Source organism: Lutra lutra, chromosome 6, assembly GCF_902655055.1.
Source record: "Lutra lutra chromosome 6, mLutLut1.2, whole genome shotgun sequence".
NCBI classification, from domain to species: Eukaryota; Metazoa; Chordata; class Mammalia; order Carnivora; family Mustelidae; genus Lutra; species Lutra lutra.
The window spans coordinates 92,873,786-92,892,745 of record NC_062283.1 but is presented as its reverse complement, the minus strand read 5'-3'; the positions used below and the strand labels follow the sequence as shown (position 1 = coordinate 92,892,745).

The window sequence follows — 18,960 nt, the reverse complement described above, 5'->3', positions numbered from 1 at the left end:
TCCTTTTTATGTTTCCTGGTTATTTGATTTGCTGAGATCACAGATCAAATGCTACCTCTAGCACATGATACTATCTCTAACTGGTAATTCACTTTTTCTTCCTCCAAATTTACTCTGCTATGTCTTGCTGTATTACCAAAATTTTATCAAGAATTTTATGTGTTCTTGCTCGTATTTTTAAGAGGAAAGCTTCTGCTTCAGAGTAGGGATCAATTCCACGCCAGCTTGCTCATATTTCCCCTAACAGAGTCCCTACCCTATGCAACATTGAAACTGTGGCCTTTGGGACCCAGGGATTGGCAAGATAACTCACTAGAGTGTGGGAAAGAAAATCAGCATTTCTACTGATAATTTTTAATCATTCTTTAAAAAATTTCTGTTTTTGCATCTTTAATAATACAGGTAGTACTTTTATAATATAGTATTTGTACATTTACATAATTAGAGATTAATTTAACTCATATGGATAGGCGATCATAAGGTTAAAAATCACTACTCATTACATCCTTTCTCCTCTCATCTATAAACTATATTTTCTTATCCCAACCTAGCCCATACCTCTTCTACAGGGCCCCATTCTTTTACCATATCCCTGGAATTACTGCTTTATAATCAGCAAAATCCTGTGTATCTCCTCAGATTCCTTCTCCCTCTGCCTTAACTAAACCCTAGATACCACTGGAAGCAATCCTCTTATATTCTTTCTACATCAGGACTGACAAGCATGACTGTTTTTTTCTTTGCATCCCATTGCTACTTAATTTCTTTCAGTATCTTCTAAACATACTGGTCTAAAGCTCAAGCCCCTTTCTTCTACCTGATCTTGTTAATGCTTGTAACTGACCGAGAACCTCAGGGTCCTTCCTTGTCTTTACACCATCTTGAAAATTTGCTGTTCGCCTGGATAATTGATACTTGTGGTAGAGACTACTAACTGCCCACATTCTTTCTTCCTACCTTCTTTGCTAACGAGACCCCTACACTATTAAGGGGGATTGTAATGTACCTAGCCAAAATAGTACATTTCCCAGTATTCTTCAAAGCCAGATAAGGCCATTCAACTAAGACTGGTACCATGTTATCAGAAGTTGTTGGGAGAGAATTCTGGAAGTAATCTTAAAGGGGAAATGACAGCAGGGGTAAGATCTTACTGACCCTTTCCCTCTTCTTCCTGCTGCCTAAAGTAGACACGGTGTGACTGAAACACTAGTAGACATCTTAGACCACAAGGCAACCTTGGAAATGGTAATCATGTGTTTGCCTGTAGATCTGAAATTGGAAAGTACTTGGGTCCTTGATGACTTCGTGGAATTGACACGCTTTGGGTACTGCCAACATCGGACTTTGTTTTAAATGAGGGAGTTCTTATCTGACTTAGCTATTGTTATTTTGGATTTTCAGCAATAAGAAAGCAAATCTAATCCAAATTAATACACAAAACAATGTTCTCAATTCTTACTGACCCTAATAATTGTATGTACTCTCCCATACAAGCCACTCATTCCATGATTAAATCACAATCTCAAATTGCTCTACTTCCCAAATCAGTATATTAAGCACCAAATCTAAACACAATTTCCATTTTTTCCAACTTGAAACTCTGCCTATTACAACAGGTGGCCAGTTCACTGGTATCTATTTCTTTATTGCAATCAGTCTTTTCTCCTTTAACTTACCTCTGCAACCAGCTTTGATTTTGTATTTTTCTAGAACTTTACTGCCCTTACCCCTTAAGTTTTTTTTTTTACTATGTTCCTCTGGCAAAAGGACACTCATTATTTAAACCCATCTATCCTCTTTCTCTATGCCTATATATAAGCAATAGAGACCACTGGCAGATGAGCACCATTATAAATATCATAATTATCAACCTCAAATGAGCTTAATGCTTGCCTTCCCAACCTCCCAAATGACTATTTCAAACATACACCAATCTCTTTAAACAACCACCTCACCCAAAAACATGCACAGAAAATTTAATGGACGTTAATTAATTATTCAATACCTATATATACTGTTAGCCAACAGGATGTCATAATAATGTGAGGAAACAGTACAGTTTCATGTTCCTAGGAGGTCTTTCTCCTATCTTCCTAACAGAGTAGTGAATACTGTATGCATCCTACAGTCCATGGAGTGTAGGTTGTTGAGTGTAGCTGGTGAACCAACTTTGGAGATAGATGGCTATTCATCACAGACAGGTTGAAAAAAATGAGTCCAATTATTAGGATCACATTGGCTTTAGTGGAAGCTATCTAGGACTACAGAAATTAATCAGGCACTTTTCTTGTTACCATGAGAAAGTGATTTAAGTGACTTATTCACATGTAAAAAAAGTACAATTCTCGGTTTCTACTTCTCATTTTTAACTACTTCTATTGTTTACAACAAAAATGGAGATTATCTGTATCTACTTTGAAGCAAAAATCAAATTATTCCCAATTCATATCACCACAGCCATTATCATTCTTCCTCACAACACAAATGAAAACAAAGCTCAGCTCCCATCCTTTAAATGTTACCTTAACACAGATGGCTATTACCTGAAATACAATGTAATGATAATATAGTTAACTGGTTTCACCCACATACATTTTCTTTCTTGGTTTACATGCATATTTAGGTCTTTGCAATTACTAGGACATTATTACATAACACCTTTAATTGAAGAACTGGGAAGAAATCACCTCAGAACTGGAAATATTTAGGATGAAAATGGCCTGGCTGTAACAGTTTTTAATATCTCATGTGGTTTACTTGTTAAATACAGAAAATTATCTTCTGATATATTTTTAATATTAATAAAAGCAAAAAGGCCTTAAATCTACTTGTAAAAATTAATAAGTACACCAGAAGATCTTTCTGCCATAAAGGATGGAAAAAAAGAATCACTTTCATATAGAGCTCAAGACAAGTAATTCACTGTAGCAGTAGGAGGATGATGAAAAATTAATGTCTAACATGGAAAATTACCTACTAAAACAGAATAAATATGTAGCTAAAATCTTCTATAAGAAAATATATTTGATTTATTTCATCAAGGAAATGTGTTTATTTTTATGAATAAATGTTATTTGAAGATGAGTAATGAGGCACATTTGCAAAAGGATTAAATACTTTCCAACCTAACTTTAATTTAATGTGAGGCATTTAGGAGATAAATATTTACTAATCCTGAAGGTATGTATAATTCGAAGTTCCATAAAATCTAAACATTAACATTCTAACACATCCTTGCTTATACATAAGAAATATAAAACTATGAAATGCAAGCTATAAACACGCAAAAAAGATATATAGAAGCAATTATGAAGAGAGATGCTTTGATAGGTTAAATAAACAAGGCACTCAAATAGGAATCATTATGATTTCAACATGTTTAAAAGACTTTATTCCAACAAATAGAACTGAAAATACTACTCTATTCATAAGCATACTGTAAATACTTACTCTATGGTTAGTATTAACTTTTGTGAAGGGACTTCTGAATCAAAGATAAAAAGTAAACTGTGAATGAGTATCTACTAATAAAGGATATTTACATTGCTTATTCCTTCATTAAACAACTATTTTTGGAGCTCCTGTCGTAATATAGTAGCTTTAAGAAAAAGTGAGCTATTCCTGAATTCTTACTAAAAGATTATGCTGGTACAGAGCAAAAGCTAAGTGACTACTTGATTACTAAAATGAGACCAGATTCTAATTCTGGCCATGATGGAATAACTAGACTTGACATTCCACCATAAACAACAAAAAACTAGACAAAATGTATGAACCACTTTTTCACAAATAGAAATAGACGGGAAGACTATGACACCAGGAGAAAGGAAACAAATGAGATGACTACACCAATGATCAGTCCAGCATTTTTCCTGGAGGCACATTCTAAACTAAGGAGTCGGGGGGGGGGGGGGCTCAAAGAGAATACAGTTCAATAGAGCTGAGAAAACAGACTAAAGCTTAGAATGACTGAAGAAGCTCTAAGTGGAGGGGCAGAATTCTGAAGAAGAGAAGCCATGCAGAAGAGACATCCCAGACAGGGATAAACTAAAGGCTAAACTGAATACTACAAGATGCACACGTAGATCAGAACTCCACGAAGTCAGACAGAGTGAGTGGAGTTGTGAGCTGGACCGTCCCCAAAGCTGGGACGCATTCAAATTGCAACCAGGGTGAAGAGTTCTAAATGCCTACCCAAGATATTCAGTAGAGACCCCAAATGGTAGGGTATGCTTTAGTAGTAGGAGATTATCCTGTCCTTAAAGCTATGTTAGACTTGCCCCCAAACTAAAAACAAAGACATGAACATATCACACTTAACTGCAACTAACTTAATTGTTGGCCAGATCAAATCTGGTCAAAGGCTGTAATATCCAGACATTCAGGAACTTAAACTTCACTATGTCCTGCAACCAATAAAAAATGACTATAGATGGCAAATAAGCAAGAGAATGTGAACAGCCCAATTAAGACTGAACAATGACAAAATGACAGAAACAGCAGTGACATTAAATCACCTGGAAATCATGAACAAGTATTTAATGGAAACCATGAATAAAATGAGGAGAGAAACAAAACGTGCAAAGGAACACAAATGGGGCGCCTAGGTGGCTGAGTGGGTTAAAGCCTCTGCCTTTGGCTCAGGTCATGATCCCAGAGTCCTGGGATCAGGCTGGCATTGGGCTCTCTGCTCAGGAGGGAGCCTGCTTCCCTTCCTCTCTCTGCCTGCCTCTCTTCCTACTTGTGATCTCCATCTGTCAAATAAATAAAATCTTAAACAACAACAACAACAACAAAAGACAAAAACAAAGGAACACAAATGGAATGTCTGGATATGAAAAATTTCTGAAATGAAAAATTGACTGGACAGGACACCACAAAAGAATGATTTCAGAATGTAGCAACAGAAACTACTCAAAAAAAAAAAAAAAAGGATTGAAAAGAAATAGAAGATCAGAATCTCAGTGAGTTAGGAAAAAATATCAAAAAACAAAGAAAAGAAAAAAAATGCTGAGGAAAAATATAAAACAGAAAAATTAAAATTCCTTACCCAGCAAAACTATCTTTCAAAAATAAGTATGAAATAAAACTTGTTTCAAACAATAGAAATTGAAAGAATTCACTTGATTCAAGTGAATCAAGAATTCACTTGCAAAGCTCTTCAAAAGGACAGAAAAATGATACCAGATTATGTGGGAAAATATTTCAAATTTTATTTCATTTTATAAATTTCTTTTAAAAAATGACAACTAAAGAAATTAAAATGTAGATTAGGGCTTATGGGCTTATGACATACTGATAAGTAAAATGTGTGACAACAATAGCCAAAGGACAGGAGAGGAAAAAGAAAATAAAGTTTTTATGTTGAATGGGAGGTGTTATGTTATATGATGATAGGCTATGATAAGTTAGCATGAATGCTAAAGCAACCACTAAAAAAATAAAACAAAGAGGAATATCTAATAAGCCCACAGTGGAGGCACAACAGAATCTGAATTGCTTCCAAAGAGAAGCAGTAACTAAGGTTCAAAAACATCTAACAACCAAAAAACCTGGACAAGCCACAGAAAAATAAATGACAGACTGAATGAAAGCAGGAACTTAAGCAATGAAAATATCTCTTATATAGCAACATGCTGCTAGAGAGTCAGTTTTCACTTTGAACATCTAACATAATTGTCATAAAAAATGAACCTTACCAAAGATGCTTTAAATCTGCATGGAAGCCAAAGAAAGATAATGACGGTGAGGCCGAATTACTTGACACCACTGATCTGTCCCTTTAACCTTAGGGACAGGCTGAGAGTCTTAAAAACTCATTTACTTTACTCAAAAATAGGATTAACTATTAAAATGACCATTCTTTACAAAACAGAACTCATGTTCCCAGCATGTCTGCAAAAACAAATATAAGGTAAATAAATGGACTGTTAACAGATAAATCAGGTATCTAACCTTTTGTGTTTCCATTATTAACCTGTCACTGCTATAGTAAAGTATCCTGAGTCAGTCTATAATAAAAAAAAGTACTGCGACAACAGAACTATGGACTTCAATTAATCAGATTCAGAAAACAGTAAAAAAGTGGAAAATTGCTTATCTTTTATTGGTTTAGTTAAGTTTGTCTCCTTGGCTTTAAAAGATCCAATTTCTGTGTAATTAACTACAGAAAAAATAATAGGCAACTGATTATTAATCCTAAAAATCTATCTAACAACACATCCATTAAAAAAATCCAGTATTATTTAGCCTTTAAACTAAATTAACATTTTACACTGTAGGTCCTATAATATCTCAGAATTGAAATGGCCATACCTATTTACAACTTCCTGAATGACTGTATTTAATTTTCCAGTGATTATATAAACAAATGACCCTCAAAGAGCACTTACACACCTTCATTCAGTCTGTTAATTATACACTGTCACCCCCTAGAGGAAACTGAAAAATCACACTTGAAACTATGTTTAACTAAACATTTGGTTAAACCAAATCTCAATGGAAGGAATCTTTATGGGTTTAGCTTTATCTACACCAAACCTAACAGAATCAAAATATGTATCATACTGTGCCCATATTTAGCAGAGGCTCAAAAATATTCTGGCTTCATTAAAAGAAAAAAAAAGAGAGAGACACACATGTTGCTCAGTTATGTTAATAACTCGAGCCTATCCTCCTTTTCTACTCTTCACTTATTAGAAATCTCCCAGATTACTGCACTTCCTTTCTGCCCCCCCTTTCATTCTTCATCAGTTTGACTCGGTCCTTTACCCTCACTCACTCCATAATTGGTTTTCTAATTACTACTTACTGTCAACAATTTTCCATATAACTATTTCTCATCTAGCATTTGCCATTTGGTTCCTGGTTCCATTACTTACTAACAGAAGAACCAGGGTGACAGCGGGATTCAAATCAGATATGCCGAAAGAAAGCACTGTTACAAATGCCGAGAGCTACATGAATGTTAGTTGTCTGGTTTCTTTATTCAGTGACAACTGTGTGGCTATAGTTCCCTCTAGGGACCACTGCTGCCTTAAAATCCAGGTAATTTAACGAACATTTTTTTGAGCACCTTTTCTTTACTATGTATCTATCTCCAGTGGCCCAGCACTATAAGGCACAGTAAATAAATAAAAAGCCCTCAGAAGTGTGCAAGTCTGAAGTTTAAACTCTGGAAAAGATAGTAGATAAATGAAAAGCAATTAAGGTAGCCTTACAAGACACAATGAGGACACAAAAAGGAAGCACTTTTCCAAGTTTAGGAGAAGGCCTCCCTGAAAAGGTAACATTCAAGCTGGTGCCTAAGGATAAAGTGGAGTGGGGGTGGTGGGGAAGGAAACCGTTGTCAAGGCACAGGGAATACAATGTTGGAAGGCTTAAAGACAAGAGAAAATGAGCAAGGTTCCAGAAACAGTAAAATTCAGTTTGATTAGAACTGCTATAGATGATTCAGGGTTCAAATCACTAAGGGCACTTATATATGGAGCAACAATAGGTGGCTTTTAAAAATGAATCTGTCCTTAATAAAGCTTTTGTTTTTGCATTTTTTTATGACATGGAACATGTTCACTTAGAGAACAGAAAATAAACAAAAAAGACAATCAGAAGAAAACACTATCCATGAACCCAAAAGCCACAATATTTTTCTCCAACTATATACATATTAAAAAGTTCAATTCATATTATACATACAATTTTATATCCTGCATTTTCAAATAAACTTCTTCCCATGTTACAAAAGAGGACTTGTAATTCTTAACTGATTACATTACTTTCCACCCAATAGATCTGCTGTGACTTAATTAACCATTTCCACAATGACATATATTTTGGTTGTTTTGCATTTTTCACAAATGCATAAATAATCATCCAGAGGACTCCACATAAAACTCTCAGTATATTTGTGATTATTTCCTAAGCAAAAACTTTCCAAAACTAGAATTACTGAATTATATATATTTTTACAATTCCATTTTGCCAAAATACTTTCCAAAAGTTTGTACCAAGTCACACAGCCTTGTCAATGGAGATTTCACCACATATTCATCTACACTGAGTTACAATTTTACAACCAAAAAAGTAAGCGATTTTAATTTACATTACTCAATTATTAAGCTCAATGTTAATAATTAGCATTCCTTCCTTTAGTAGTTAAACATACATGCTCTTTGTCCCTTTATCTACAAGGATCTTATTTCTTATAAAACAGTTTTGTATGAGTGTTTTATATACAGGGATTCCAATCTCATCTACTGGAAATATTTTTCCTTGCAATGTTTTTTTAAATTAATACTGTTTGTGCCATACAGAATTTCTAAATGTTTCCAGACAACTCTATTATTCTTTTACTTTTTTTTTTTTTAAACTAAGCACTTAAAGTAGATCTTCCTAGCAGCTAAAGGGATTATCTGTTTGAAGTAGAAACTAGGAAGCTCTGTCAGTAATTGGGGATAAGATGAGGCCATGATATACCAAAGAAACTGAGTAGACAAGTAAAATTTTTAAAAATTTAATGACTGAGACATATGAGGGAATTGAGAAAGGTTAAATTTGTAATCTGGGGGACTTGGGTGGCTCAGATGGTTAGGTAACCAACCTTAATTTTGGCTCAGGTCCTAATCTCAGGGTTGTGGGGAGTCTGCTGCTCTCTCTCTTTCTCCCCTGCCTCTACTCCAGCTCATGCTCTCTTAAAAATTTTGTAATTTCTAGCTAATAAATTTTCACATCTGACAGAAATGGGAGATATTCCAGAAAATGTTATTTAATATATCAATACTAGGCCAAAAAATATTTCAAATTGAAGAAACTGATCAATATAAAAAATAATTTCCCCCCAAAAGCAGAAAGTTCTGCTTCATCAATTACTTTTCTTTAATCTAAAAAAAGAGATAAAGCTGTGTTTTAATCCACATCAGATATGAGAACCTTCATAACAATATTAAGGAAGCTAGCATGATATGGTTATTGAAAATCTGACAATGGTAACACATTAAAAAAAAAAGGGTGAATCAGTATTACTTAGGAACTCTTCTTGCAGGAGAAAAACAGGAAAAAATAGACGACATTAAGAAAAATACATGATATACAGAGTTTACACCAACAGCATGACTTTAGAAAAGAAAAACTGATAAACAGGGTACTACCAAAATTAAAACTGTGTCTGTGACACCCTGTTATGAATACAAAAGAGAAGCCACAGACTGGGAGAAAATATTTGCAAAACAAGGACTAGTAACTACAATATATTAAAAACTCTCAAAACCAAGTAAAAACAAAAAGGTGGGAGAGGCAAAACCAAACAATATGCTGAAGGTGATATACATATAGTAATAAACACAAGAAAAGATGTTAATTTCAGTAGCCATCAGGTAAATAAAATTAAAGCCATGATATCAACGTAACTATCAGAAGGACTAAAATAAAAAATAGTGACACACCAAATGCCAGGAGCGGGTGGCGTAGGGTTGAGGGATGGGTGTGGCTACAAGAAGATGGGTGTGGCTACAAAAAAGTAACAAGTGATTCTTGGGGAACTATTCTCTATCTTGACTATGGTGATATAGGAACCTATACCTGATAAACTGTTTAGAACTAAATAACACACACACAGGAACAAACATAAAACTGGGGAAGTATGAATAAGACTGGTGGATTTTATCAATGTCAATATTCTGGTCATAATATTTCAGTATAGATTTGCAAGTTACTACTACTAGAAGACACAGGGTAAAGCACATGATCTTTCTGTATATTTCTGACAAATTCATGTGGCTTTACAATTACTTCAAATTAATAAGTTTAATTAAAAAAAAAAAAAACTAACGGGATTCTTTCCAGGAATGGAGGGGTATTTCAAGTAGGAGGACATTTACTATTTTTTTATTACATACTACAATAATAAGTTCAAAGAAGTAAGCATAAGCGTACTAGTACTTGCACAAATAATGAAAAAAAGTAATTTGATACACATTTTAACATACATTCCTGATTTAAAAAGAAAACAAAAGACCAAACAAAGAAATATAGAAATATTAAGGTCATAATTAAAAAATGATGGAACACTGAGGCCAGGGATAAATCATTTTTGGAAATCATATAATTGAAATGGAGGCACAATGGGTACATCCTGAGAACATACCTATGACTTCATCTAAAACTCATTATAAACACAGTAGGGTAAGTTATAAAATACAGTGCACTGGGATTCTTTCCATTGCATTTCCTCACTGTAATCAGACATTTTAAAAAGCCATAAATTACTATAGTTACTATATAGTTCATCTATTCAATTTATAAAATTTACACACATCCACTGTGTCTTAGATATTAAGAGTTAGAAATTCAAAGATCATCAACATAAGATATACTTCTTACTCTCAAGAGCTTACACTCTAGTGAAATAATAGTAACATTTAGAGAGATGGCATGTATTAAATATTTTTGAATGTCAGTTATGTGCCAGAAAACACATAACTGGTTTATGTATGGTGAGAGAAAACAAGATATTAATCCCTCCCTGTCTTCCAGGAGAATCCAGAAGATTAAAAGGCAAATCAGTGTCTATAACACAATTTAATTAAAATGAGAGGCACACTGGAACTACTTCCAGACAAACCATCCCTATGAGGTAATGAAAAGCAGCTTACAAAAAGTGTAATTTGTACTGAATCAGTAAGAGTAAGCTAACCAGGTTAAGAAGAAGTCAAGGGATTCTAGGCAAAGAGCAGCAGCACACATGGAGCCTTAAAAGTAAAAGACAGTGTGGAGCTTTACCAGTCAGCAAGTACTTTAGCAAAATAATCTTGATTTTTTTTCTCACCAAAAATTCTTTGCTGTAGGAATTTAGAACACTGCACTAAGATTATAAAAATGTATCTCTTCACACATTTTTAAGTTGCTACTTACCACTTTTCATCAGTTTAAGTATAAAAGATGTAATTTCTGTACATCAAATACATACATCTAAAATTTCTATCATTCTTTCAACTGTATAACAATCTGATATAATTCTAAAACACACAAAGCTCTTTCTTTAAGCATCAAAAATAATACATTTTGTCTTTAACCTGTATTTCCATTTACATATCATAATGAATTTTATTACAAAAGAATGTATTTGTATGCTCAAAATCCTAACTTGATTATACTTCTCTACAACAACAAAAAAAATGTACAAAAATTGAAGTTTAAATTTATCAAAATTTCCTGTGAGATAAGATACTAAGTGTTAAAATTTTTCCTCTGGATTTCCTCTAAGCATTAAAATTACATAATAATTGTAATGCATAATTGATCAAAACATATCAATGTTACACATTTCAATTATCATTAAAAAGAAGGTAAATTTATTGGAAATGCATCTTACAATGAGCTAAACTGTGTATCTAGGAATCAATACGATTTACTATCATACAGAACCGGAGTAGAGCAAAGGTTCTGTTCCCACTTTCATATTTACAAATTTAAGATGAGAGAAAATTCATTCACATAAAACAGCAGATGAGAATGGAAGTTTTATCACATCAAAATAACTGAATTCTTTTAATTCCTTCTGGGTTATAGGCTAAAAAGCATATAATTACCTATCATCAAATATTATTTTTAATCATCTCTTACCTGACATTTCACATAGGTCAGCCTCAAAATTTGTTTTAAAATTAGAAAAGTACTTGTCACCCCTCATTAAAGTCATTCATTTTCTCAATTTTGTGAAGCAACACAAAAAAAATCTTACAGATTCATCATTTTCTTTCATGACATTGAGACAGGATTATTCTAAGACACTGACAGGATTAGGAAAACTGAAATACTGTTCATTTCAACATCCTCTGGCAAAGAAAACAAAACAAAACAAAGCAAAACAAAAACACTTGAAACCAATTTAAACGTCTTTCTCTTATCACTTGTTTTAAATGTATTTCTGAAGAAACAAAATACCTCAGAGCTGATGATTACACTCATTTAATTTGAGAATGTCTACCACAGAATATTAATGGCAAAACCTGCTGTTAACGGCAAACCAGCCAGCCAGTGGAGGCTTACTTTCTCAGAAAAATATCACATAATTTTCCAATTTGAATAAATATGTTAAGCCACGTCTGCTTTCACCTCATTTCATCTGAATTCTAATTTCAAAATTTCAGTAAGCCACAGATCCTTAAGTCACTTGGATGAAACAAGGCACTACCCACTTCAGCATTTCTCTTTGGTTTGGCTCTTAGATCAGGAATGATACTCTTTAAAATAATGAATACAAAATGTAAAGGTTAGGTCATTTCATGATAACTCTTACGTTTAGGGAATTCAGAACAATGCAACACAGCCTGGTTTTAACATGAGGCTCTACCCTTAACAGATATATTTGTAAGAGACTTTGGAAAAAGACTTTTCCAATGTGGTCCTTCCAGGTCCTCCTCCCCACAGTTAAACCTTCTCATACTCTCTTGTACATGACTCTGGTCCCAAACTGTTCCTCTCTACCCTTCTGGATAAAATCCCAAATGATCAAACAATGGCTACTAATATCTAAGGACAATTCCTTTTCTTCCCCCTTATAAAATGTTCTGTCCTCGTTCCCCAAATTAGAATGTTGCTTTGACATCCTTTCCCATGCCCTGCATTTTCAAATAAAGGTTTATTCTTGGCTCCAATTTTCTTCCATATAAAACAGGAAAGGAAAGGATGCTCTCCTTAATACCTTAATTAAGAGACTTCACTACACCATTAATTTGAATTGTCCTTTTTTCTGGACACCCTGGAAGGTTTTCCACACTCCTTCCCAGGGCAATATGCCATAAAAAATACTCATGATACATGAGAGCATGCTTTTCTTCTTTAAAGTAGAAGAGCATTTGTGAACAGGATGTGGGAAAAGAGAAGTAGCATACTACTTTGCTATCCTGATCAAAGGAGCTTTGTCAGAGAAGAAACAGAAGTTGAGAATTGCGGAGGTGATTCCTGTAGAATTCCTTCATACTGAGGTTTGAAGAACACTGGTTGGTACGTGTAGAGCACAAATCACAAGTTACCATGAGCGGTCTTCTGTTATACAACAGAAATCAGACCCACATATATGGCAGTTACAGGAATTACGAGAGAGCAAATTTAAACAAACTTTTTAAAGCATTTAAAGAAATAAGAGTGTTTAAGAAATATAGTAACAAAAGACTATCAGAAATGGCTACGCTGATTTAAAAACAACAAAAAAAGAGAACATCCAGAAATAAAAAAGGGAAACAGAAACTCAATATATGGATGATACAATAGGATATGTGGAGGTGAACACAGGCCTAAAGAAATTATACAGAATGTAGCACAGAGAGACAAAGGGATGCAAACTATGAAAACACTGAGACAAATAAAGGAGAAAAGTCCAACACGTCTAATCAAAATTTCAGTAGAGAATACTTAAACAGATAATAGTAGAGAATTCTTCAGAATTTATGAAAGATACCCATCTGTAAATCCAGGAAGCCAAAGTCAATCCTAAAGAAGACAGATGAAAAGAAATCAAGTCCTAGAAAATCAGAACATAAATTACAAGAGTGATAAATTGGCTATACTTTAAAATTAAGAACTTTTGAATACCAAAGGACTTCATGAATAGAGTGAAAAATCAAACTATGAACTTGGAGAAGACATATGCCATGCATGGAACAAAGGAATATTATCTACATTTAAGAAAAGACAAGCACTGAAATAAAAAAATGGACTAAAGCAATAAATAGGTATTTAAAAGGGGAATCACAAATGGTAATTAACATATGAAAAGATGCTCAACCTCATTAAGACTCAGTGAATTGCAAATTTAGCTTCAATTTCATGCTCACCAGATTGGTGAAAATTAAAAAGTCTAATAACTTCAAATATGGTGGGTACCTTGGTGTTCATTTTATTATTCCTTAAGCTGTATAAACACATTGTATGTGTTCTTTAATATGCATATGTATAATAACAAAAAATATTTTGTAAGTACCACTGGATTTAGCAATGAACATGTTTGTCTATGGCCCTGCCGAGAACAGTTTCAGTGAAATAAAGGGGATGAAAAGCAGGCTGCAATGAGCTGAAAAGGCTCTATGTGATAGGAAGGTTAAGACAACACAAACAACTATTTCAAGCTTAAATTTGAGGTTAGGCAGACAGAACTTGAACTTTAGGACAATGTCACAGTGAGAGCTTTTTTAAAATTTAATTTTTTAAATAAAGGAAACTGGGGCAAATTTAAAAAGAAATAGCAGAAGGAAGAGGACGATGACACCGAAAATAAAAGCCCCTGGCTATTCCCAAAGGTATATAATACAGAGCTTATGAATAGCAGTTAGTTTTAGACAGGAATAAGGGTTCCAACTTCACTGTTATAAAAAAGTACCTTTTTTTACCTTATCATATCGTTTCTCATCCCTCTAAACATTCCAGTTACAATGGGCTCCTTGATCCTCCTTCAAGCAAGCCCCTGCCTCATGACTTCTGCATACGTTATTCCCTCTATTGAGAATACTCTTTTCCAATGATGCAAAGCCTGCCTTTTACTCCTTTCAAGTCTTTGCTCAGATATGAACTCAGTGAAGTATTCCATGAGTACCTTAAAAGTGAAATCCCCTCCTCACCCCCTTCTACCCTATTCCTAGTACTCCTTATTCTTTTTCCCTGCTTTTTCTTCAAAACCGTCTAATATTCCATATAATATACTCATTTTATTGTTTAATTCCCTCTTCCCCACTCGTCTACAAGCTGCATGAACTATAGCCACAGCGCCTGGTAATGCTTGATACACAGGAAGAAACTCAATAAATACAAGGTGAATAAATGATTAATAGTCCCTACTCGAGGAACTGGAAGAACATATATAATGAAAACAGTACTGTATGACTTGAACAAAATGAAGCAGAGCCTAGAGAGTAATCAACGTACCGCCTACAGAAGAGATTACATTGGAGTTAGATCTTGAATCATGAGTTTGTGAAGTGGAAAAAAAAAGACAGACATTCCAAGGAACTAAAAACATGGAGGTTTAAAAGGGCCTTGTACACTTGAGAAATGAAAATGGGGTACTAGAGTATGACAGGGAAGACAGTAGACCAGATTTTAGCGAACCTTACGATGTTCACAGCAGAGGACACATTATACCGAGTTTTTCAACGCTAAAAACCCTTTATAGAAGATTATAGTTGCTTGGTCACTCTTTTTATTTGCAGTCAAGTTTAAAGTTTACATAGAACTACTGCAAAGAAAAAAGTTTGAACAACCTAATCTGTTCTCCAACTGCAGACTATGTCTCACAATCAACCACAGTATTCCTACTAATTGTCTCAAACTCAAGTATTATTCAAAGAAGTCAAGACAAAACATTCTCATTGGTGGGAAAATGGTCAAATTCAAGGGCTACTTCAATTCAAAGACTACTAGTCTCCATTTCACCATTTATGAGTTTTTTAATGGGCTTGCCTGTTGTCATACTTAACCTGCACTTATTACTATGTTTTCAATTGGTCTACCTTCCTTCTGTCCACATCATTACTGTCCTTGGGACACAGCTTCGTTTTAGCTCCAACACAATTACTTAACCATCCAGGTTATTTTCGATACAGGAGGCACTCTTGAGTACACACACAAAACCTTAAGACAGTGTGTTAGCTCAAGTGCCCAGGTAGCCAGTTTAGGAATACTTATGCACAAGACTAAAAAGGTGGCAAACACCAACTTTTAAGTTTTGCCTCTCTGGGGCCTGCGGCAGGAGAGGAGGGGAAGCACGTGAGATGGGGGAAACCGAGAAAAGGGCGGGGCTCCACTGTGTTCCCAGGGAAGGCCAGAGGTCAAAGCTCAGGTCTAAAGCTGAAGGGGCGGGGCCTGCCTTAAAAACCAAGGGGTGGTGTGTGGGTTCTGGAGGATAAGGAGGGACACGGCGACTCGGAAAGACTCACAGTAATAAGCCACCACAGGGTCCCGCTTGTCATGTTCCTGAGCCGTCCTCAGATGATGCTGTATGCTCTTAAACTGGGGGGGGAGTGGGGGCAGCGGAGCAAGCGCGGCCATCTCTATTCCAGAAATCACCACTTCCTACTCGCGCGCCACCGACACTTCCGCTTCCGTCTGGCAGGTCGCGCGCACGGACTCGAAAGGCAAATCCCGCCCACTCTCCCGTTGCTCAGCGACAGCAAGTCAACTACGGGCTCCCAACAGGGACAACCTCAGTGTACCTCGCTCTTGGTGGTTAGAACCCAAAGAAGGCTAAGCCGCTCCGCTTGAGGTGCGGTAGTGCGGCTTGTGGCACCAGCGCTCTCTGCTGGCTGCGGGTGGGAGGGAAAAGAGTTTTCGTTTTGTTTTACCTTGTCGTGTCCCTCCTGCCTTTTTTTCTTTTCTCCCCCCACTCCTTCTGTCCGTCCTTCCCTCCTTCTTTCCTTCCTCCCTTCCTCCTTCTTGCCCAATACAGAAGGTAGGAAGGGGAAAGCAAGAAGAGAATAATGTTTGTTGATGGGAGAAAGGGTAAAGGCGTGAATTGCCTTTAATATCATTCAGAAATTATCACTTCCAGTTTCTCAGATTATCTTAATAATGTCCTTAGAAGCTTTTCTGATTTTAGAAACTTTAAATTTAATTACTGTGGAGGATGAGAGGTAATTGAGTTCTTCTGTATTGACACATTGGGTAAAATAGCCAGACTCTTTTCAACTTAAATACCAAGCACATTAAGCTTAGAGAAAGTTGAATTTTTGTTCTGAACTGGTGAATGAATAATCTGAAGATCATTTATTTCTGGAGAATGATCAATAATTTACCAAATATATTGACTCATACCATTGTCGGCATCAACTTTTCCTTCTACCATCAGTGACTTCCGTTCTTTTTCTCTCTTCTCCATCCCATTCTGTCGTTTTCCAGGACTTTACACTTTATTGGCCTTGTCCAATAACCTTCCTCTTCATTGCTTTTTTTTCTCAGCTCCCAGTTTTGAGGGTTCATCTTAAAACTAGCTTTCACTGAAATCACACCATCTCCAAGGAAAAAGATCTGAACCTCTGAAATTTGTCATGCCTGCTATTCTGTCATCACCAAACCATCTTCCCCACTCCCCCACCCCTGCAGAAACTGCTCTGTGTCCTCATTATTACCCCTTACTCCACATCCTTTGTCTATTTCTGCTTGCAGAGCACATTACCTTACTGGGTCTGCCTTTTTTTTTTTCCTTTTTTTTTTACCCGACAAGAAACTGAGTTCTGTATTCTCCGCAATCTCAGTAACATTCACTACCACTTGACAATGTATGTGTTATAGACTGAATATTTGGGTCTCCTTAAAATTCATATGTTGAAACTTAATGCCCAATGTGATGGTACTAGGAGGTGGAGTTTCTGAGAGGTGATGAAGGCAGAGCCTTTATAAAATGGGATTAATACCTTTATAAAAGAGACCCTAGAGAGCTAGCTGGGCCTTCTCCCATGTGAGGAGGATAAGATACAAAAGCACCATTCTGCAACCTACAAGAGCGGTCCTCACTAGAACCTGACCATGCTGGACCCCAGATCTTCCAGTCAGAAGAGTGGATTGGTAGAGGAACTAAAGCAGAGTGGGATAAGCATAAATGCCATCTGTTTGTCCTTATGACTTCTCATTTATTCTTTTCCTATTCTTGATTGTCAACTGTGGTTATTCTTGAAGTTCACCTAAGAAGTTGTTGTTGTTTCCAAAGACCTATCTAGGTCTCACTCCCAGGCACCCCAATGTCAATGTCCTGGGTTGGAGCCTAAATAGCAGTAATTATAAAAGGGCTTCAGGAAGTTTTAATGGTTGAGGACCAGTGCCCAAATGAATCATCAATACATGGGTGATGTTTCAAGCCTTGTCCTCTCTCTTTAAGCTAGACTCTCTGTGGTGATTTCCTTGATTAGAACCTGCAATTCCTGCTATTGAGATTAAGGTCATGAGATATGAATTGTTTTACCCCACCTCTGCTACAACAAAGTAATAATAACTAGCTGGCGTTTGCTGAGCTTTCTATTACGAATCATGTAGGTTTCTAGGGACTTAGCATAAACTCATTTAACCTTTACCACACCCTATGAAGAACGTATTATCACTTTCATTATTTTATAGAAAAGAAAAATGGAGCAGTTAGGCATTATGTAACTTGCAGCAGATCACAGCCAGCAAATATGAGTGTTTGATATTAAAATCCATGTGCTTTGGTTTCAGAGCCTGTGGAATCTAACCTCTAATGACTTTAATGTCCCTCTATGCCAATATATCCTTGTATTTTATGTTTTTCCTATTGAATGATCCTATGTCTGAAAATTATGTGTTCTATTTCTAGTGAAGGCTCTACCTTCCTGTTATTCTCCAGATCTCTCCCTTTGGGACTGGAGATTGTTCAGGTCCCTTTCTCTTTTGCATGTGTTCTAGGAGAAAACAGACAAAATAAGCAAGTAAGTGAAATGGATTTTACGCCATCTGCTAAGACATGCTCTCTTCTTTCCAAGTACTGTACTCCCGTTGTGAAAGGACTATTGATATGGGGAAGAAAAGTAACAGCACATTAAAATTATGGTGTGAAAGAAAATAAATATTAATAACATGTGATTGTTTCTTCTTGATGTTTTATCATGAAGAAGTTACTATGAAGGAAGACCTAAACTCTCCATCCAGCTCTGAAGAGTTGCTGAAGGATTTCACATCCCCCTCCAGGTGGGGGCTTAAATCTTGGCTAGTTACGGGAGGGCATAGGTGGAATTAACCAGTCAAGCTCCCCGGGCCTGGCATTTTCTTTGTGGGAAGGCTTTTGGTTTTAAAGATTTTATTTATTTATTTATTTGACAGAGATCACAAGTAGGCAGAGAGGCAGGCAGAGAGAGAGAGAGGGAAAGCAGGCTCTGCGCTGAGCAGAGACCCCGATGCGTGGCTTAATCCCAGGACCCTGAGATCATGACCTGAGCTGAAGGCAGAGTCTTAACCCACTGAGCC

At 35.8% G+C, this 18,960-nt stretch overlaps 1 protein-coding gene across 2 annotated transcripts in view; it reads right to left on the bottom strand.

The window, feature by feature from the left end:
• The window catches only part of VTA1 (vesicle trafficking 1), a 65,368-nt gene extending 49,288 nt beyond the window's left edge, over window positions 1-16,080 (bottom strand). Inside the window, exon 1 of one of the 2 annotated variants that reach the window (XM_047734318.1) lies at window positions 15,927-16,080. In XM_047734318.1, the coding sequence (XP_047590274.1) occupies window positions 15,927-16,038 (112 nt within the window). In that variant the 5' untranslated portion in view covers window positions 16,039-16,080. The remainder of the gene's footprint in view (window positions 1-15,926) is intronic. The other variant, XM_047734319.1, reaches the window with a different exon arrangement.
• Between the last annotated feature and the right edge of the window lie 2,880 nt (window positions 16,081-18,960).